This window comes from Papio anubis, chromosome 6 (assembly GCF_008728515.1).
Source record: "Papio anubis isolate 15944 chromosome 6, Panubis1.0, whole genome shotgun sequence".
Classification (NCBI taxonomy): Eukaryota; Metazoa; Chordata; class Mammalia; order Primates; family Cercopithecidae; genus Papio; species Papio anubis.
Window position 1 is genome coordinate 10,755,686 of NC_044981.1, and position 22,789 is coordinate 10,778,474.

Below are 22,789 nucleotides of genomic sequence, written 5' to 3' on the forward strand. Positions count from 1 at the left end.
TTCTCATTGGGAAAATCATAGGTGAGAACACAACTCCCTGAAATGGTAGGATCCTGAACTTTTTCTTTTCTTTTTTTTTTTTTTTTTGAGACAGAGTCTAGCTCTGTCGCCCAGGCTGGAGTGCAGTGGCGCAATCTCAGCTCACTGCAAGCTCCACCTCCTGGGTTCATACCTCAGCCTCCGGAGTAGCTGGGACTACAGGCACCCACCACCATGCCCGGCTAATTTTTTGTATTTGTTTAGTAGAGACGGGGTTTCACCGTGTTAGCCAGGATGGTCTCGATCTCCTGAACTCGTGATCCGCCCGCCTCGGCCTCCCAAAGTGCTGGGATTACAGGCATGAGCCACCGCGCCCGGCCGGATCCTAAACTTTTAATTACAAGGTTGTTTCATTCATATATCTGACTGTTTAAAAATTTGTGAAAAATTTAAAATTTCCTGAACATTTGTTATCTGAACAATTTATGAGCTAAAACTGCTTCAACATTTCAAAGGACAAAGCAGGAGATCATTTTACAGAGAACTTTTGATGCCTTCTTCAGTCCTTCCTTCATGCTTTCCTCACCTCGAACTGAGAGCTAAGGTATCACAGGTATTGTATCTGAGGAGGGATGTTTGCTTTCTCCATCTGGGGTTTAAATATCTCTTCACACTGTGTAGTAGCTGCCATTCTTGGATTAAACTCTAAGTGTTAATGCTGAAATGAATCTGACCATTTTGTATCCCCAGCCCTAGCTATCCCATATTTACTGGCATGGTTGGCAGTTTTTCTTAAATTTTCCCTGTAAAACTGGGAGGTAAGAGGGAATTCTGTGAGCATGTGGTCCTGACAAGCTACTAACTTCAGCACGGGTGAACAAGATATTAAGCGTGGACACCCTGGGGAAGACGGCAGCCTGGCTGCGGTGTAGTTTGGTGGAGGCAGGGAGGCCAAGAGCTCCCCACTCCATGGTTTGACAGGTCCTTCTATTCCACTCTTTTACTGGGCTAAAATTCTCAAAGTCAACGCCACTAAAAAGCTATCTAACAAAGTCAGGGACAACGTGTCTACGAAGGCCAGTTAGGCACCATGTTTTCTAGGAAGAGCCCTTTAGTTACAGCCATTGGAAGAGAAAGAAGCCTCTGTCTGCTAAATTAGTTGAGCTCACCCATGTGGGCCATAGGTCAAAGTAGGAGTAGAAGAGACAGCGTGGGAGGGGAGTAGAGAGCGGGAGAGAGGAATAAGCCCAGCTGATTCAGAGAGGGAAAAGGGAGCATGGCATTAAGCTAATGAGTGAGGCTCTGAGGGCAAGAATTGAGAGCTTTGGGGAGTAACAAAAAGAAAAGCCTTTTTCCAGGTCATGACATCACCTAAGTCAAGTCCTAAATGGTTTTAAATGAAATTGTGTTCAGGACAATATTTTGTAAAACTTTTTCAGGAGGGAATCATTGTGCTAAGACGGGGGTAGAGTTGAGATTTAGGGTTCCTTTCCTAGATACACTAGAATTTTAGGACTCAAGTACCTTTGGTGAATAACCCAACAGCTGAGAGGAGCCCAGATCTCGTGGCAGGGCAAGAAATGCTTTTGTGCTTGAGTGGGACCACCCTGCACCTCACCGCCCCACAAGAGCGGGATAGTGAGCCTTGTAATGCTTGCTCTGTGTTTAAAAACTGCATCTGTCCTATCAAGGACATTTAACTTCTTATAGAAAATCTGTGCTAAATGAAAGAAGTTTGCCTTTAGTTGTGGATTTAATTGATGCCACTATGATGTAACTGTTAGCAAGATATAAAACTTGTGTAAGATGCAGATCATAATAGTACCTCCTGGAATAGAGCCCTGGGAGAATTAATGAGTTAATGTACACAGAGTGCTTAAAACAGGATCCCGCACTTCTTTTTTTTTTTTTTTTTTAGACAGAGGCTCTCTCTCTCCCCCCGGGGGGGGGGTGGTGGGCCCGGCTCACCTCTCTGCAAGCTCCGCCTCCCGGGTTCCCGCCATTCTCCTGGTTCAGGCCCCCCTGCTGCCTGGGCCTTCCGGGCCCCCGCCCCTTCCCCGGCTAATTTTTTTGTCCAGCTAATTTTTTTTTTTTTAGTAGGGACGGGGTTTCACTGTGCTAGCCAGGATGGTCTCGATCTCCTGACCTCGTGATCCGCCCGTCTCGGCCTCCCAAAGTGCTGGGATTACAGGCTTGAGCCACCGCGCCCGGCCAGGATCCTGCACTTCTAAAGTGATCCTAAAGGGTGCTGTGTAGAACAGAAGTCACTCCTCCAAGTCCTTGTTGTTAGTTTCAAGGCAAGGAATAAGGAAGTATTAGGAAGTTTGGAAGGAGAGATTACGCGGGGAGGAAGACATTGATTTTCCGTCTCAAAATTAGAGAGGTAGAGGCCGGGTGCGGTGGCTCACACCTGTAATCCCAGCACTTTGAGAGGTTGAGGCAGGCAGATCACGAGGTCAAGAGATTGAGATCATCCTGCCCCGTCTCTACTAAAAATACATAAATTAGCTGGGCGTGGTGGCGCGCACCTGTAGTCCCAGCTACTAGGAAGGCTGAGGCAGGAGACTTGCTTGAACCCAGGTGGCAGAAGTTGCAGTAGGGAGCTGAGATTGCGCCACTGCACTCCAGCCTTGTGACAGAGCAAGACTCTGTCTCAATAAAAACAAAAACAAAAAACAAAACAAAACAAACTTGAAGGGGAGAAAGAAGAGCAAAGATGAGACTATGGAGAAGGGGAAAATAGTTGAGTAAATATGGTAATGACCTGGTTTTATTTTCTTGTGGGAAACTATCACCCAACTGGGATGACAGGAAGACGCATCTCTTACAGAACAGTGTTTTTCTACGGATTTGCATTGACCACTTGAGAGTGATTAATATTTACTTCATTTTTTACCTTTCCTCCTATCACCATCTGGAGAAAATTCTGATAAGCAAAGTAAAGAAATGAAAAGTTAAGAAAAAGCATTTACTTAAAAAAATGAAAACAGGAATATGCATGCTAATTGGATAGAATAATTAATATATAAAGGCCTTCAATGTCTTACAAAAATATTTTTTAAAAGACCCACTCTTGATTTATAAGAGTAGATACCTAGGTAACAAAATAATTTGAAACATTATGATTTTTTGCTTTTATATTAAAAATATAAAATGTGGCTGGGTACAGTGGTTCACACCTGTAATCCCAGCACTTTGAGAGGCCAAGGCAGGATGATCATTTGAGGTCAGGAGTTCAAGACCAGCCTGACCAACATGGTGAAACTGCGTCTCTACTAAAAATACAAAAAAAATTAGCTGGGCATGGTGGTGCATGCCTGTAATCCCAGCTACTTAGGAGGTTGAGGGAGGAGAATTGTTTGAATCCCGGAGGTGGAGGCTGCAGTGAGCTGAGATTACACCACTGCACTCCAGCCTGGGCAACAGAGCAAGACTCCATCTCAAAAAAATAAATCAATAAAATTTTATATTTCTAAATGAATGACTTATAAGGCTGGCTTAAATATTTGAGGCTTTATAAATATCACTGCTGTATATAAAATGTTTACTTATTTTGTTTCAGCGGAAAGATAATGAAGCAATTCTTTTCACAGATAAGGTAACTGTAGTACTACTTAAGCAGTTCTGTTGTGGCAAGAAATAAAAAATTAAAGAAGTCCAGGCTTTATACATTTTTAGCTCCAATAGTGTGAACTTTAAAGACTGGCATATCTAATCAGGGGTTTTAATATAAGATAGTGGTTAGGATAGGCTGTGAGCATACTTTCAGAGTCAACTTTTAAATTAAACTACAGGCCAGGCATAGTTGCTCATGCCCGTAATCCCAGAGTTTGGGGAGGCCAAGGTGGGAGGATTGCTTGAGCCCAGGAGTCAAGATCAGCTTGGCAACATAGCAAGACCCTGTTCCTACAAAAAAAATATTTTTGAATTAGCTGGGCGTGGTGGTGTGCACCTGTATTCCCATCTACTCAGAAAGCCGAGGCAGGAGGATCACTTGAGCCCAGGAATTCGAGGCTACAGTGAACCATAATTGCATCACTGCACTCCAGCCTGGGTGACAGAGCAAGGCTTTTTCTCTATAAAAAAGAGTTAAAATAAATAAACTACAATTAGGTATCTTATCAAAGTTCTAATAATTTGCTTCAATGTTTATTTTTGGTGCTTCACTAAGGATACCTATTTCAGATTAAAATGATTCAGAGACCATTCATGGTCAAATCTGACTGGCTTAAGTACAGAATCATCATCCTCCATTTCAAGTGTGTACCCCGACATGTGGCTGTCACATGCCACGCCACTGGGGAGCAGGCTTACCTCAGTTAGGCATATCGCTGGAGGGTGGAGGGATAAACCCTTCCCCGCCGAATACTATTGCAAAGTAAAAGGCAGGGTGTGAAAGTCCTGCCACCACTCATTTCTACGCCCTAAGATGGAACTGTAGAGACACACCTCATGTTGACTCATTCATAAATAGAGTGTCAGCATTTATTAAGCTTTCACCCTGTGCCAGGTCCTGGGCAGAGGGCTCTGGAAAAGGCATTTTCTCACATCTCACTGTGCAGCACGGCACACTCTTTGGAAGTGGATTAAGTTGAGTTTCTATCCCAGCTCCACTAGCTGTGTGACCTCAGGTAAGTTACTTCACCTACATTTCGTCATCTGTAAAGAAGAGATCTAGCTACACCATCAGGTTATCATGAGGATTAAATGATATAATCCCAGTAAGCCCTTTACACTGTGCCTGGCAGAGAGTCACCACTTAATTAGAGGTAGCTCTTCTTATAATTATTAGACCCTCAAATACACATTTTTGGAAGAAAAATAGGACATTTCGGTAAAAACAAAAAGAAATGCATGAATGAGGTGAGGCTGACTAAAAGTCTTTGCTGGGAAAAGTGACTGCATAAACTTAAAAAGGAAAATGCTCCTTTCTGCTCAGGAATCTAGAAAACCGTATCTGAAGTTGTTCTTACCTGAAGCCGTTGCATTGAGAGGTGCTAAGTGGATCCTCTGGCCAGCTGACTGCACTTCTTTTTTGAGAAAGGAAGGAATATATCCTGACTGATTGTAAGTAGCATAGCTTCCAAGATTTCCTAGTGACATATCATAAAGTTTCACAGTCAGAAGGTGAATATTTTAGGCAGAGTAGAATAACAATGAGTACTCCCCCATTACTTCTAAATACTACTTTTCAGCATCTACTATGTTCTAGGCACTATGCTGTGCTTGTTACAGATATTCTTATTCCTTCCATACAACAGCCCTCTGAGATCACATTATTATCCACATTATTATCCGTATCGTGTGGCTCTCTGATGTTGAGTAACTTGCCTAACTTCTCACGGTTAGTAAGAGACTGAGCTGGAGTCTGAACTCAAGGCCCAGGGGTGTTCAGTTCACCCTGAACATGCCAGGCTTTCTCACGATCCCGCTTCTTAATATGGGGCTATGTTTCCCACTGCAAAGCCCCCATCTCTGAAGTGCTCTCTGTGTCTGTCTTCGTTCTGTAAAATGGTTGTAAGTGGACTTATTCTCGTTGGGTTGTTGTGGGGATTGATGAGACTCTTCAGAGCATGTGGCATAGAATCTGTACTCATTAAATGTCAGCTAGCATCATTGCCATCATTATCGTCACCATCATCATCACTATCGGTGCATGCTCAGTCTGGCGGTAGCATAGGGATGCATTGATGAGGAAAAATCTAGAGTCTGGAGACCAGTCAGGAAGTCACTGCTAATAGCTGAAATGAGAGAGGATGAGGGTCTGAACCACAACAGTGGCAGAGGGTGAAGAAGAAGGGAACGAAGCAGGTTCACGGGGTGGAGGTGGCAGGGAAAGAGGGGAATCTAAACTCCTAAGTTTGTAGCTCAGGTGACTGGGTGCATTGTCCATGGATAGCAACATAGGAGGAGAATGAGGATTGGGGGAAACACATGGTACCCAGAGGACATTCAAGTTGTGGCAGGCAGAGGGCACGTAGGCAGGCGTGGAGACTGGTAATGATCAGGGTGTGGTGGTTACAGAGTTGTGGGCTTGGAGGAGCCAGCTCAGAGGGACTGCGAATGCGCAGAGACCTGGAGTAGACCCCCAAGGAACATCAGCATTAAGGGACAGGAGAGAAAAGGACCCCATGGAGGAAGAGAACAGGTAGAGAGGGGGGTAGTAGGAGGAACAGGGTATGGAAATCTAAGACAATACACAATGAGTGTGGAAAAAAGGAACGGGAGATGAGGCAGACGACTCGGATGGGATCAGCACTGCCCATGGGATCTGGCCACTGGGATGTCAAGATCTAGCGGAGCTGCTGCACTGGCAGGAAGCAGACTGAAGACAAACGACAACCGGAAGTGACAGGTGGAGCTAGCTCTGCATGGAGACAGGTTATCTCTAGAAGGCGAAACGGGGCTCTGATCACCCTCGTGGTTTCAAAGCACTGCTCAGTAAACAGAGTGTTTTCTCCATAGTGTTATCTGTTCACACGTCTCAACACTGGGCTCTTGTGTCCCTGAGGTCTCTCATGGCATATCAGGCTTCAACAGGTGTCTGCTCTTGAAGCAACAAATGTTAAAGTGCAATATTATGTTATCAGCCCCTAAAGGACTGTATACAGTAAGCACATGCTCTCAGTCTATACATGTTTAACCCTACTGAATTTTGCATAAGTTCAGCTGCTGCCTACTTTAACCTTTTACTTCAGAAACATTTTAGGAAGGAAATTCAAAGCAGTGATTGGATTCACTAGCAGCTTCAGTCATGTCTCTTGCTCTCATCGTCATCAGCAGAGCAAACACTTATTAAATGCTTAGCATGTGACAAAATTCCAGGTAGGGTTATGTAAGAATACCTAAGGAAATTTCGTCCATTTTACGGACGGGAAAGCTGGCTTAAACTACTTGTCCCAAACCACAAAAGCTGGTGAGTGACGAAATGGGGATACATCAGACTGTAGGATTCATGCATTGAACACTTATATGATGCTTCTTAGTGGAGAAAGAAGTTGTTAGGGAAAAAAAAAAGAACAGAAAATTAGGTCTTCTTGAATTATTTTGGCTTATTATTTGAAGTACCTTGTATGCTGTGAATTTTCAGATTGGAGCCAGTGGTTAGCACTGTTGAAACCAGTGACACTGAACCCCTAGGAAATCCACCATCTCTATTAACCCAGTTAACCTTTTTTTTAAAAAAATTATTTATTTATTTATTTATTTGAGATGGAGTCTCGCTCTGTTGCCAGGCTGGAGTACAGTGGCGCAACCTTGGCTCACTGCAACCTCCGCCTCCCGGGTTCAAGCGATTCTCCTGCCTCAGCCTCCCGAGTAGCTGGGATTACAGGTGCACGCCACCACACCCGGCTAATTTTTGTATTTTTAGTAGAGATGGGGTTTCACCATGTTGACCAGGATAGTCTCGATCTCTTGATCTCATGATCTGCCCGGCTCGGCCTCCTGAAGTGCTGGGATTACAGGTGTGAGCCACTGCACTCAGCCTAACCTTTTTAAAAAAGTGGTTGTTCATGCTTAATAAATGAATTTCAGAACTTTGAAAAAAAATTCCAAGAATATAGATCACAAAATTAGAAAATACTCTTTTGATTCTTTTCATTAGAATTATTTGCTTGATTTCTTCTATAAATGTCCATAATTAATTTAAGAAGACCAGCATATAACCTTTTGAAAGCATATTCATCTTAAAATCTCAATTACTGAAGGAAGATATTCTTGATGAGACAGAATGCTTTTCTTTGTCCTAGTCCTGATTTGACTTCTAAAAGCAGATCATCTTGGTCTTTTATGTCAGGATTAGGGGCACATGTTGAGAAGAGAATTAGACAAGAGATTCAAAGAACAAATTGCATTCATCTGACACCCAGAAATTACCTTGTAGGTCCTCTAATTTTTCAGGAAAAGTTTCATTGCATGATAGTTTTTCGATTGGTTTAATTATGCTTTCTTCTAAAGAGAAGACAGATGGAAAGAAAGAATAATAGTAAGGAGAAAGTTTTAGGAAAAGCAGAGAAAAAATGGATTAGATGATTAATGAAAAGACCCAGAAAGAACCCTTAAAAATGCAAAAATGTCCCCATGTGTTGTCACAGCATTTATTTGATGCCAACTGTATATTCCCCTGAGACTCAAAGTTGTTCTACTGTCATTTAATTGAATTTGTGTAATTGGTTGGTTCAGTGAATATTATTTTTAATTATCTGAAGAAAAAATAAGTAAATTACAGTGCTGCAGTGTATGACACCTCAGCAACATTAAATGGATAAGCTGAGTTTTTAAAGAATCTGGAAAACTTGTAAAAAGTCCAAATGTATTGAGTATTGATGTCACATCAGAATATCTCACTATACTCACTTATTATAATGGTAATTGTCAAAGTTTTTTGATCCAATATCACCTACATTAAAAACAAACTGTACCTCTTTACACACTTTTAAGTTGATATTTAAAATTTTTAATCCTAAGTTCAACAGTTCCAAAGGATGTTATTTCTGACATGTTGTAACTATAGGCATTTTAAAAATAAAACTATTAGTGATTTTTTTTGAGACAGAGTCTCGCTCTATTGCCCAGGCTGGAGTGCAGTGGCGTGATCTCGGCTCACTGCAACCTCCACTTCCCGGGGTCAAGAGATTCTCCTGCCTCAGCCTCCTGAGTAGCCAGGTTTATAGGCGCATGCCACCATGCCTGGCTAATTTTTTTTTTTTGTATTTTTAGTAGAGACGGGGTTTCACCATGTTGGTCAGGCTGGTCTCGAACTCCTGATCTTGTGATTCACCCACCTCGGCCTCCCAAACTGCTGGGATTACAGGAGTAGGCCACTGCGCCTGGCCAAAACTATTAGTGATTTTACGCCCTCCAATATTGACATAAAAATACATGAACAAGTTCCTTTTTGACACTTGGACATTTCACATTAATTCCTTTTTCCCTTAAAATTATATTTTTATGTATACCTCAGCTTCCTAATTTTATCCAAATGTAATCTTAGGCTTAAAAGTCTTAAAATTGGCCACTCTAAAATATATATAAATTACATTTTAAAAAAATTTCTTGTAACCATAAGGATATTAACATACTATATACAAAGTTAGTTATAATTACAATGATTCCTTGTATATAATTAATCAAAAAAGTTGAATATTATATATTTTGATTACTAAACACGGAAATTCAGTTTTTTGCAAACGCATCTGTTAATGAGAAAGGTGAGGCTATTTTCAACTAGTTCATGTATCAACAAATGAGTATTTATTGCTGGAATCACAGCATCAGGGCCATTTTCTCTCTCTTTTCTTTCTTCTTCCTTTTTGGAGACAGAAGCACTAAGAAATCTCGCTAATACAAATAGATAGTTGGGAACAAAAGGGGTTTTGTGATAGCTTTGCCCCTCTATTCTTCAAACACTCTTCAAAGTTACAGACCAATATTCATATATTGATCTCACAAAAAAAAAATTAAAAAAAATTTTTAAATTACCTGTCAGCTAAGAACTCGAGCAGGTCCTCCTTCAATTTTCTAAATGCTGGAAACTGTTAAGACTCCCTGACTTTAAGAAGGATCTGTTCCTCAGTCATCAAATCAAAGTTACTGTCTCTCTCAACAGTGACATCAACATACCAGAATTTCCGTTTTGTTGGCACCCCAGATATTTTTACGTTTTGAGGAGAAAGAAAACGCACCGTGGTAGCCAGTGGGAAGTCTTCTTTTCAGAATACAGACTCCCTGCTAGGGCAGACCCATTTCAGGAAAGACTCAGATGGAGGTTGAGAATATCCTTAAAACTAGCTGTACTCAAGAATTAATGAGAAAACTTTTTTTTTATTATTGTACTTTTTAATATAGAGGCACAGTTCCACCATGTTGGCCAGGTTGATCTCAATCTCCTAGGCTCAAGGGACCTGCCCACCTCCACCTCCCAAAGTGCTGGGATTACAGGTGTGAACCACCACGCTCATCCAGCTGAAAACAGTTTTACTGAAGAGGCAGTGTTACCACTCCATGACTGCTCCAGCAGAGCAGGGCTCCCCCTAGGCAGAAAACCTTTGTGTGTCTCCCCAGTGCACATGTATCTTGGTTGGAAGAGCGCTGCAGTATATTTAAAAGTAGACATCTATAAAGGAAAACCACGTACGTGTACAGTTTGTGTTCTTGCGTTACCTGCATTGCTCCTTTTGAAAGCGAGTTCTGCCCCAACGGGTCCCAGTGACTTGGGGAATAACTGGTTGTTCCAAGTGTGGGGGTTTATTTCCTTTCCACTGGCCATCAAGGACACGTTCTTGGGATTCACACCTGAGAAGAACAAAGCAGCCGCTTCGAAGGTTAGAGCGGATCATAAACTTAAAGGAAGCATGTGTAATACATTCAAACAAAGACTAGAGATACCTTGGACAGGAGAATGGAAATAAATCTACGTGAAACTGTAGCAGATACTTGCTTTCTGGTGAAGCCCTTAGCACAACCCCCTGGGATGCTGACAGTGTACTTTATAGGCAGAAGATATTTTCTATGCTATAATAACATTTGATGTTTTTGCTAAGGGTCTTGTAAAAAATGAGGTGTCACAAAAATTTTTCTTCAACAACACGACATTTTTTAAATTTTTTTTGAGACAGGGTCTCTCTCTGTCGCCCAGGCTGGAATGCCGTGGTGTGATCTCGGCTCACTGCAGCCTCCACCTCCCGGGTTCAAGTGATTCTTGTGTCTCAGCCTCCCGAGTAGCTGGGATTACAAGCGCCCAACAGCAGCATGGTTGGCTAATTTTTGTATTTTTAGCAGAGGGGATTTCACCATGTTGTCCAGGCTGGTCTCAAACTCCTGGCCTCAAGTGATCCGTTCACCTTAGCCTCCCAAAGTGCTGAGATTACAGGTGTGAGCCACCACACCCGACCCAACATGACATTTTCATGTCACTTGTTTTGAGCGTATATTCTTGGCCCGAGCCTTGGTGTAGCAGGGAAAACAGACACGTGACTAAGAACTCAGGAAAACCTTTGAAGTTCGGAGATATGAAGCTCCGCCTATAGCACTTATTTGTATGTGAGACACAGTAAAATGGAAAGTTTATGCCCTGTGCACTGGAAAGAAGGCATTGCAAATGTACTTGGAAAAAGGACAGTTTTAATTACTTATGATTTTCTGAAATCTGTGAAATGTCCATTCAGCCTTGGGCTGTGATACTAGTGGTCAAAGGGAGTTGTTGCAACCTGTTCTTAAGAGACTTGAAAACTTCTTGAGCTTGTTTTCTTTTCACTGATAATTAAATTAGAGTGAACTTGCCCATTCTATGCCTTTAGGTCATTCACAGAGAGTTTTCTTTATCTAGTGCAGAAATAATCACTGGGGACTCCACTGATTTAGGAAGTCAAAACTGTCTCCAGGCAGTTGAGCTTTTGCTTTTTGCAAGCTGAATTCCTTAGAAAGGTTTCATATTTATGAGATATGTAATAATATCCTTATTTTGAAACCATAAATACGGAGCCTCAAAAGTTACCCATTATCAGTTCTCTAAGGAAACCCTTCATCAGGCAAGTAATTTCCTTTTCTTTAAAGGATTTAACTTCCCTAATAAAACTACGAATCAAACTATAATAGGCAACTACTGTCTGGGCGCAGTGGCTCATGCCTGTAATCCCAGCACTTTGGGAGGCTGAGGCGAGTGGCTCACGAGGTCAGGAGTTTGAGACCAGCTTGGCCAACATAGTGAAACCCTGTCTCTACTAAAAATACAACAATTAGCTGGGCATGAGGCAGGGGAATCGCTTGAACCTGGGAGGCAGAGGTTGTGGTGAGCCGAGATCGTGCCACTGCACGCTAGCCTGGGCAACAGAGCGAGACTCCATCTCAAAAAAAAAAAAAAAAAAAAGACAAAAAAAGGCAACTATCTGACCATAAAGATGCACTTGGTAGCAATTACTCATATTAAAAACATCTTTAGGCTGGGCATGGTGGCCCACGCCTGTAATCCCAGCACTTTGGGAAGCCGAGGCAGGTGGATCACCTGAGGTCAGGAGTTTGAGACCAGCCTGGTCAGCATGGCAAGACCCCGCCTCTACTTAAAAGAATACAAAAAAATTAGCTGGGTGTCGTGGTGCCTGCCTGTAATCCCAGCTACTCGGGAGGCTGAGGCACAAGAATCACTTGAACCCAAGAGGTAGAAGTTGCAATGAGCTGAGACTGTGCCACTGCATCCAGCCCGGTCTACAGAGCAAGACTTTGTCAGGAAAAAAAAAAAAAAAAATTACCCAAAAAGGAAGTGCAAGGTAGGGGGTAAAACATTAAAAATCGGTGTGAACACAGTTCTCATAACTATAGTTCAACAAAGAATGAGTTCTGAATATTTAAATGATGTTGTTAATCCAGTTGGCCTTGGCAATATTCCTAAATAAGCTTTTTTTTTTTTTAAAGTATTTTAAAGTAAAAGGAAGGTAAGTAAATTATTGAAGATAATTAGTTTAATTCAAGGTCATTTTCTTTTTTTAGACAGACTTTTGCTCTTGTTGCCCAGGCTGGAGTGCAATGGCACGATCTCAGCTCACCAAAACCTCTACCACCCAGATTCAAGTGATTCTCTTGCCTCAGCCTCTCGAGTAGCTGGGATTACAGGCATGTGCCATCACACCTGGCTAACTTTGTATTTTCAGTAGAGACAGGGTTTCTCCATGTTGGTCAGGCTAGTCTCCAACTCCCGACCTCAGGTGATCTGCCCGCCTCAGCCTCCCAAAGTGCTGGGATTATAGGTGTGAGACACCATGCCTGGCCTCAAGGTCTATTTAAGATAAATATTCCAATTTTGTTGGAAATAGATATATCCTGTCCTAGAATTTTGTTATTTATTTGTTTATAAGTTTTCACTGGGTACCTCCTACACACCAAACGCCCTTAGGAAGAAGCATAAATTAATATAATTTGATATTATAATGATAGATATCATTATATGATGATAATCCCTTGCCTCAAAGGACATAAAAAAGTCAGTTAGCAAATATTTACTGAGCACCTACCGGTGCCAGGCAGTGTGTGGCACTGGAGAAAAAGTGGTAAACAAAATAGACCAGTTTCTACTCTTTGGTTCTTAGAATCTAATGAGAAGGGAGACGGTTTTAGTTATAACTAAGTAAATACATAATGAGCAGTGTGCATAATATTTAGAAGAATCTGGGGTGGAGGGACAAATAACAGAAGCAACTCAGCCAGTCTTTCTTTAAATAAGCAACTTTAAGCTGAAATATGAATCATGGTTAACCCCCATTTATGCCTGAAGTCGCAGTTTTTTGAAATTTAGCAATCAGGCCTTGGCAATGACCTTGAGCAGTAGGATGTAACTCCCACATGCTTAGCGTTCCAATAATGGAACACTAGGCATAAATGTGTTTTAAGGGGTGGGGAGGTGTGATCCTTGAAGAGGCAACAGTTTGGGCAGAGGACCTGAGATGGGAAAGAACTCAGAGATGGCCAGTAAGGGTGCAGCAAGAACACGGGTGGTATAAAATGAGGCTGGAGAGGGAAGGAGGGGCAGGTCACATAGGATTTTGTGTGCCGTGTTAAGGAAGTGAAAATGCTGTAGCAGAGGCTAATGTAGAAATGACACAGGACGTTGAATAAACAGGGTGGGAGGAACGATGGTAAATAATGAATGGGAAGAGAGAAGGATCCACAGATCAGTTTCAAAAGGGCTATGGAGGCCAAGTGCGATGGCTCACACCTGTAATCTCAGCACTTTGAGAGGCTAAGGCGGCTGGATCACTTGAGGTCAGGAGTTCACAATTATCCTGGCCAACATAGTGAAACCCCATCTCTACTAAAAATACAAAAAATAGCTGGGCGTGGTGGCGTGCACCTGTAGTCCCAGCTACTTGGGAGTCTGAGGCAGGAGAATCAACTGAACACAGGAGGCGGAGGTTGCAGTGAGCCGAGATGGTACCACTGCACTCCAGCCTGGGCAACAGAGCAACACTTCATCTCAAAAAAACAAAAAAAGAAGTGCTATGGAGTGGGCTGCTCTTCTGGCCAGCAGTGGTGGCATCGATTCATGCCCAGAGTCCTGGCTGTAGGAGCAGGGGGTGAGACCAGAGGGCACCGCTGAGAGATTAGCATTTCCATTGCGTACTGTATTTGCAACTACCTTGTGATAATTAAAGTACCTAAGGCTTACAGAGTGAGCTGACAGATGGTGCAGTCCCATTGTAAGTTACAGAAAACAGAATCTTGCTCCAAGTACACAGCCGGTTAGTAGTAGCTGGGCAATAACTATGACTCTTGCGTCTCTTTCCCTGAAGGCCAGTGTCACAGATCTGCCAATCCTTGCAGTACAATGTCATGCTGCCCTGCAATTATATGGTACATTTCTAGAGCTCCCATAATCCTAAAAGTTGATGCTTAATAAGACCTCTTATACTTGGCTTTAGGGTAAAGAGGGGTCCCCAAAAGATATTAGTATTTTTTATTCCTGAAGATACTCAATTACAAAAGTAACTATGGATCATAAAAAAATGTCAAGGATTGCTTCTTTTTTTAAATTTTTTTATTTTTTGAGACAGAGTTTCGCTCTTGTTGCCCAGGCTGGAGTGCAATGGCATGATCTTGGCTCACTGCAACCTCTGCCTTCCGGATTCAAGCAATTCTCCTGCCTCAGCCTCCTGTGTAGCTGGGATTACAGGCACCCGCCACCATGCCTGGCTAATTTTTTTGTATTTTTAGTAGAGATGGGGTTTCATTATGTTGGCCAGGCTGGTTTCAAATTCCTGACCTCAAGTGATCCACCGGCTTTGGTCTCCCAAAGTGCTGGGATTACAAGCATAAGCCACCATACCCGGCCAAAGATTGCCTCTTATTTGGGTTTCTATCCTCTCTATAGTTGCTGGTTCACAATAGGTGCTCAATAAATGTCTGTCCAAGTGACTGAACTGAGCCTGACTCTAGTTTTAAATTTCATCCAACTCCAGAGGGGTCATCTTCAAAACAATGAATGCCAACAGGTGACAGTAAGGCTCAAGTTTACATACCACACAATTCTTTGTAATTGAGTTTACTTTTAAAATCTCAATTATAGCCATACTTCTGATCCCAAATATTTGCAGACTTTGTTAGATTTCTGGTTAAAAAGGAAATTTATCAAACAGGTCTCAGATACCCTGAAATAAATTTTTGAAAACCACATTAGGAAGCAGAACTATGAAAACAGGGTGCTTTGGCTCAAAGGATAAATATCCTTTGACAAAAGTTTGCAGTAGTCTTTCCTACCACTCACTTCTATAAGTAAGAAAATACCGATTTGCGATATTTCAGTCAGTGAAATGTACTGTTTTTGTTTTGTTTTGTTTTGTTTTGTTTTGTTTTTGAGACGAAGTCTTACTCTGTTGCCAGGCTGGAGTGCAGTGGTGTGATCTCAGCTCACTGCAACCTCCGCCTCCCGGGTTCAAGCAATTCTCCTGCCTCAGCCTCCTGAGTAGCTAGGATTACAGGCATGTACCACCACGCCCAGCTAATTTTTGTATTTTCAGTAGAGATGGGGTTTCACCATGTTGGCTAGGATGGTCTGGATCTCTTGATCTCATGATCCACCCGCCTTGGCCTCCCAAAGTGCTGGGATTACAGGCGTGAGCCACCTTACCCAGCAACATGTACTGATTAAAAAAAAAAAAAAGTGAAAAGTATCTCCCACGAATGTATCTTTCGGAAATTTCCTTCCATCCCTGCTTTTGCAGTCAGATTAAAACTCTCTCAGAAATCCTTTTTTTCTCTCTCATGATTTCAACACCAAAATTTACACACAGGTATCTAAAGATTACAACACAAGGATTTCTGCTGCTTTCAAAAGTGTGCCTCAACCCTGGTCTTGATCCCAACTCCTCTCCCACCTTCCTAAGGTCTTCAGTCCCTCACTCATCCGCCTTCACCTCCTGTGTTACCAGTTCCTCCTCTGTAAGGGATCCTGCTCCTCTACACGCAAACCTGCATGGAGAACTGCTGAAATGCCTCATTCCGTTTCTAAGCTCCTCTTCACAGCCATCTAAGATGAAGCAGCCGAAATGAGGCCTGCCATGTTTACAGTCTGATTGTCAAGAAATATGGGCAGATTTCTCATTCTGTGAGTGTCATGATATGACAACTTCCTATACAAAAATGTTAGAATAACTTATTTTCTCTCACTTTCAAGAATCAAAGCATAATGTCACAAATAGAACAGTTTTCAAACTGTAGGTGAAACGATAGTCAGGAAAATTTGACCTCATGAGGAAGAAAGAATACAGACTTTAAGGTCAAAAGTAGATTTTTTTTTTTTTTTTTTTTTTTGAGATGGAGTCTCACTCTGTCACCCAGGCTGGAATGCAATGGTGCAATCTCGGCTCACTGCAACCTCTGCCTCCCGGGTTCAAGTAATTTTCCTGCCTCACCCTCCTGAGTAGCTGAGATTACAGGCACGCACCACCACGCCCAGCTAATTTTTTGTATTTTCAGTAGAGACGAGGTTTTGCCATGTTGGACAGGCTGGTCTCGAACTACTGATCTCAAGTGATCCGCCTGCCTCAGCCTCCCAAAGTGCTGGGATTACAGGCATGAGCCACTGCGCCTGGCCTCATTAACTATTTTAATAAGATACTTGTAAATTAATTTGGCATATGCGACCAATAAGATACGCATACATTTTTTCATTGTTTCTCTATCCAGACATACACAAACAAGACCCAGGTTTTTCCAGGCCCACTTCCCATGTCTCACTCTGGTGCCACAGAGCCTAAAGACGTGCTTACATCGACGACGACAAAAAATATAATAGGGCTGGGTGTTGTGGCTCACGCCTGTAATCCCAGCACTTTGGAAGCGAGGTGGGTGGATCACCTGAGGTCAGGAGTTCAAGACCCGCCTGGCCAACATGGTGAAACCCCGTCTCTACTAAAAAATATAAAGATTAGCCAGACATGGTCATGAATGCCTGTAATTCCAGCTACTTGGGAGGCTGAGGCAGGAGAATCACTTAAACCCAGGAGGTGGAGGTTGCAGTGAGCTAAGATCACACCACGGCACTCCAGCCTGGGTGACAAGAGCGAAACTCTGTCTCTCACACACACACACACACACACACACACATGTATTTAACCTATTTAGATCTGCAAATACCCAGGGTTATAAAGTTTTTGCTCTGTCCTTGATGGCTTTATGCCAATTTCTTCAACCTCTCAAATACGTTAGTGTCTTCCTCCTCACAAATCAGCACAGGACTGCAGTCCTAAAGCCTCAATACACCCCCTGTAAGTTTACATCAACTTATTCAACACCTGTGGCTAAACCTATACACCCACTATGCCTTCTGTTTTCTATCCCATTCATTTCTAAACCCTCTGCTTGGTTTCATTTTTTTTCCTTTCCCCAATTACTAACAGCAAGAGAGGGTCCCAACTGAATTCTTTTTTTTTTTTGACAGAGTCTTGCTCTGTTGCCCATGCTGGAGTGCAGCAGTACCATCTCGGCTCACTGCAACCTCCGCCTTCTGGGTTCAAGCAATTCTCCTGTCTCAGCCTCCCGAGTAGCTGGGATTACAGGTGCCCGCCACCATGTCCAGCTAATTTTTGTATTTTTAGTACAGATGGGGTTTCACCGTGTTGGCCAGGCTGGTCTTGAACTCCTGAACTCAGGTGATCCGCCCGCCTCGGCCTCCCAAAGTGCTGGGATTACAGGTGTGAGCCACTGTGCCCAGCCCCAGCTGGATTCTTGGAACTGAAATTTCTACGTTTGCCTAAAAGGTACACAGGGAAGTGTGTTACAGATCCATCTTTTGCTGGCAATCCAGTCTCAACCTTTTCTCTTGTTTGCCATACCCCATCTTCCCAACAAGCTTCTGGGAGATGGAGACTGTGTCTTGCTTCAGGAGACTTAGATGTGAAAAGCAAATCTTCCTCAGATAAACACGGTGGCCCACTCATGTGTTTAGAAAGTTATAAATGACCATGCCCACAAAAACACAAAAGAAAAAGATCATCTTCTCCCTCACTGGATTAAAGATGTATCTGTGCAGATACAGGATGATTTAAAAATGGATTCCCTTTTAGATTAAACTGAATTGAAACATTTCCTTTTCACTTGGATTTAGACGAGAAAATGCTATTTGCAGGCACATGATAAACTCCCCACTGTCTGTCCAGATCTTTCTCCCAAGCTCCAGATTCATATACCCAGGTGCCCATTAGGTGGATCAACTAAGATGTTTAACAGGCATCCCGCACTCAGCTCTCCATTCTCTACCTCCACATTCCTCTCCTCTTCTAATTTCCCTTTCTCAGCTAAAGTCACCACCGTTCACCCAGTTCCCAAGTCAAAACCTCAGATGCTGCCACTAATTCTTTCCACCAATCTACCCACAAGTCCTATTGGTTCCACTACCAAAACGTGTAGATTCTGCTCACTTGTACCTCTGCTACTTCCACTCTGGAACCAGCCATTTTCATTACCCCATCCCATCTGGACATAAGCAGTGGCCTCTTAACCAGTGTCCTTGTCTGTCCTGAGTTCCCAGCATGCTCTTCCGAGCAGGCAGAATCTTTTAAAAATGTACACCAGATGGGCTGGGCACAGTGGCTCACGCCTGTAATCTCAGCACTTTGGGAGGCTGAGGCGGGCGGATCACAAGGTCAGGAGATTGAGACCATGCTGGTTAACACGGTGAAACACCATCTCTCCTAAAAATGCAAAAAATTAGCCAGGCATGGTGGCGCATGCCTGTAGTCCCAGCTACTCAGGAGGCTGAGGCAGGAGAATTGCTTAAACCTGGGAGACGGAGGTTGCAGTGAGCTGAGGTCCCACCACTGCACTCCAGCCTGGACGACAGAGCGAGAGTCTGTTTCAAAATAAAAAATGTACACCGGATCATTTAGGAAAGAGCATTTGAAAATCTTTATTTTATGAAAAGTTGTAATGGGGACACAGAATTGGTTTAATAAAATTTAGGATTTACTGAATGCATAGCTTTGGTGAGGGGTGGGGGTTCGTGTTTTCTGGAAGCATATTCGTCATCTTGATTTTTGCTCCTAAGCATTTCTTGAGCAGAACTCTACTAGTGGTAGAAACAGGAGGTCCAGAAAAGTCCTTGGTGACAGACTGACGACTAAAGAGCTCTGTGATTAGGTTTTTTAGTTCACTGGTGCCCTTTCTCCGGAGAGTCCAAGACACTTGAACCTGATCTATCTATACTCTAGTCAGCAGCAAACATTTTCTTTGCTCCACTTACCTGGAAGATATCTTGATTGTTTCAAGTAGTACTGTTTAGAGGTTGGAGCAGTTGACAATTCGGAATCAGATTTTAGGGAAATAACCGCAGGTAAGCTCTTGTTTTCCCCTGTCGAGTGGCTGGCGCCTGAGGGTACTGGCTCTGGAAGCCTTGAAAGCCAATGAAAGGTAGCATTACAGCACGAACAGCAGGAGGATCTCGCCCACCCTCTGCACATCTTCCTAAGCCAGTCAATCTGACCTCTCTTAAATGGTTTCCATCAGTCTTTTGGCTAACTCACAACTTCCCCTCTACCCCCGTAGATATCAGGTTGTGCACAGACTCATTTCTGATACCAGACAGTATGTGACAGGAGGCTTTATAACTGAGCAGCAATTTGCTTGTGTATAATATGTTTCTATCTGTCCTGCAACTGCTGCAGTTGGATTCATAACGTGGGAAGCTGGTGTGTGGAGACAGAAATAACAGCCATCTTCACCTGTTGACTAAAATAATTTATAATCAATGAGGTTGTTTGGGGCACGGTTTGGATGGCCTAAAAAACTGAAGTGGGGAAAGAAGTGCTAGAAAAGCTCCCATATACAATTTCCGGTTACCCTAGTGTCAGGCACAGAAAATAGGTATTTGTGGAGACGTGCCTGTGTCTCAGTAGCCAGAACAGACTTGTGCAGTGGCTAAGCACCTAGCTGGCTGTTTGGTGGTGTTAGTATTAAGACTGACTCTCTGCCCATTGGTCACTGACTCCCACAGTCCTGTTTCTGTGCAGGGACTGAGGACTTTCTACTTCGAGGCTTAGTTTTGTCTCATGCCCAAGGCCTGTTCCTGAGGCCTCTTTGACCAGGTAGCAGTGCGTGAGGCAGCCATTGCTTTGTTCTGCTGCCCATTCCTCTGTGTGTAATGAGCCCTCCACGACCAACCTCCTCCCCACCACCCTCCGACTGGGCTCCTTCTTTGCTGGGGCCTGAATATACTGCCCAACTTCCATCACTTGTTAACTCCAAGCATCCATGGTTTCCACCTAGAAATTCATGCTACCGTACCCTACTCACCAAGTCGACTCCCTTGGAAATGGACACTCACTTGGGTGGCCCTTTGAACTGCTGGCCACCTGCTTGGGGGCAGTTCTAGGCACAGGTACGTCTGCTTCATTGGGAACAGTCCTGCCATTTCTGGCATCTTTCCCTTCCCCTGAGCCCACTGCTGTTGTACCACTAACTGAAATTCTACCCAGTCTCAAAACTGCTCACTCTAAAAAGACTTTTCTCTCCTCATCAGAGGGCTCTCTGCCCATAGACAGAACTCCCAGTGCTCCTTGCAGCTGTCACTAGTAGCACTAAATACACACACTTGTCATGTGTTATCGTCCTCCGGAGGTCTTATTTCTGTTGCTATATATTTGATGAGTTGAGGAGAGGCTTAATTCCAACTAGGTATTCAGTAAACATCTACTGAATATAAATGCAAGTATAAATGTAAATATAAATATCGTGCTTTTTGTTCACTTTTAAGAAGACAACCAGGCTGGGCGCAGTGGCTCACGCCTGTAATTCCAGCACTTTGAGAGGCCAAGGCGGGTGGATCACCTGAGGTCAGGAGTTTGAGACCAGCCTGGCTAACATGGTGAAACCCCATCTCTACTAAAAATACAAAAATGAGCTGGGCATGGTGATGATCACCTGTAATCACCCAGCTACTTGGGAGGCTGAGACAGGAGGATTGCTTGAACCCAGGAGGCAAAGGTTGCAGCGAGCCAAGATCACGCCATTGCACTCAGCCTGGGCGACAAGAGCAAAGCTCCATCTCAATAATAACAACAATAATTTAAAAAATAAGACAACCATTAAATAAAAGGTATACATGTTAGTATTTGGTACTCTGTATTCTTTATGGGGAGGCCCTGGCTGCCTGAGAGACCTAGCAGGGGACAGCAGGGTCTGTTCAATTCACCAACTCACCTCCTATTCACAAATCCACCAAATTCACCTCCTATTCACAAATTCACCAATTCACCTCCTATTCACCAATCCACTAATTCACCAATTCACCTCCTATTCACAAATCCACCACTTCACCAATTCACCTCCTATTCACCAATCCACCAATTCAATTCACCTCCTATTCACAAATCCACCACTTCACCAATTCACCTCCTATTCACAAATCCACCAATTCACCAATTCACCTCCTATTCACAAACTCACCAATTCACCTCCTATTCACAAATCCACCAATTCACCCCACCCCACCTCCCATTCACAAATCCACCACCCAAACACTCCACCTCCTATTCACAAATCCACCAACTCACCAATTCACCTCCTATTCACAAATCCACCACCACCACTCCACCTATTCACAAATCCACCACCCACCACCAATTCCTCCTATTCACAGTCCACCACCCACCACCCACCTCCCCTATTCACAAATCCACCAATTCACCAATTCACCTCCTATTCACAAATCCACCAATTCACCAATTCACTCCTCCCATTCATACCCACCATCCACCTCCTCGGCCCACCAATCCACCTCCTATTCACCACCAATCCACTAATTCACCAATTCACCTCCTATTCACAAATCCACTAATTCACCAATTCACCTCCTATTCACCAATCCACTAATTCACCAATTCACCTCCTATTCACAAATCCACCAATTCACCAATTCAGCTCCTATTGCTAAAGAAGCAGCGCGGGGTAGAAGAGAGAAAGATCTGGATTTGAATTAATCCTCACCTGATCTTGGGCAAGAAACCCAGCCTATCTGAGTCTCAGCATTCTAGTCTGCAGATATTTTTACTGAAGTATGAAAATTATAAAGTTTAGGCAGGAGCTTAACAGCTGGTAGTATATTAATAGTAATGATGATCATAATAATAACCATATGCCAAGAATTGTACAGGACCATTGAAAGATGCCAAAAAATAAAAATGTAGAAGAAATGGCCGGGTGCGGTAGCTCATGCCTGTAATCCCAGCACTTTGGGAGGCAGAGGTGGGCGGATCAGGAGGTCAGGGGATCAAGACCATCATGGCTAACACAGTGAAGCCCCGTCTCTACTAAAAATACAAAAAAATTAGCCAGGCATGGTGGCAGGCACCTGTAGTCCCAGCTACTCGGGAGGCTGAGGCAGGAGAATGGCGTGAACCCGGGAGGCAGAGCTTGCAGTGAGCCGAGATCGCACCACTGCACTCCAGCCTGGGCAACAGAGCGAGACTCCGTCTCAAAAAAAAAAAAAAAAAAAACATGTAGAAGAAATACCTACATGAAAAATTCATTGTCATACCACTTTTCTAAAGAATTTCAAGAGAAAAGGGATAATTAATGTTGAAGAAATTTACTAGTTGTATTACAACCTTGATCTTTTTTTGATTTTTTGAGACAGTATCTTGCTCTGTTGCCCAGGCTGGGGTGCAGTGGCTCCACCTTCCAAGCTTAAGCAATCCTCTCACCTCAGCCTCCTGAGTAGCTCAAACTACAGGTGTGGGCTGCTACATCTGGCTAATTTTTGTATTTTTTTTTTTTTTGTAGAGATGGAGTTTTGCCATATTGCCCAGGCTGTTCTCAAACTCCTAAG

At 43.2% G+C, this 22,789-nt stretch overlaps 1 protein-coding gene across 7 annotated transcripts in view; it reads right to left on the reverse strand.

Annotated features, from left to right (window-relative positions):
• Window positions 1-22,789, reverse strand: part of MAK (male germ cell associated kinase) — a 73,516-nt gene that overhangs the window by 3,039 nt on the left and 47,688 nt on the right. For 3 of the 7 annotated variants that reach the window (XM_009204439.3, XM_009204440.3, XM_009204443.2), the window contains 5 exons: window positions 19,208-19,356; window positions 10,144-10,275; window positions 7,858-7,932; window positions 4,953-5,072; window positions 2,876-2,905 (listed from right to left, as the gene is read on the reverse strand). In XM_009204439.3, the coding sequence (XP_009202703.1) occupies window positions 2,876-2,905; window positions 4,953-5,072; window positions 7,858-7,932; window positions 10,144-10,275; window positions 19,208-19,356 (506 nt within the window). Of the gene's footprint in view, window positions 1-2,875; window positions 2,906-4,550; window positions 4,639-4,952; window positions 5,073-7,857; window positions 7,933-10,143; window positions 10,276-19,207; window positions 19,357-22,789 lie in introns of those variants that run through there. The other 4 variants (XM_009204442.3, XM_003897048.4, XM_009204441.3 and 1 more) reach the window with 4 other exon arrangements.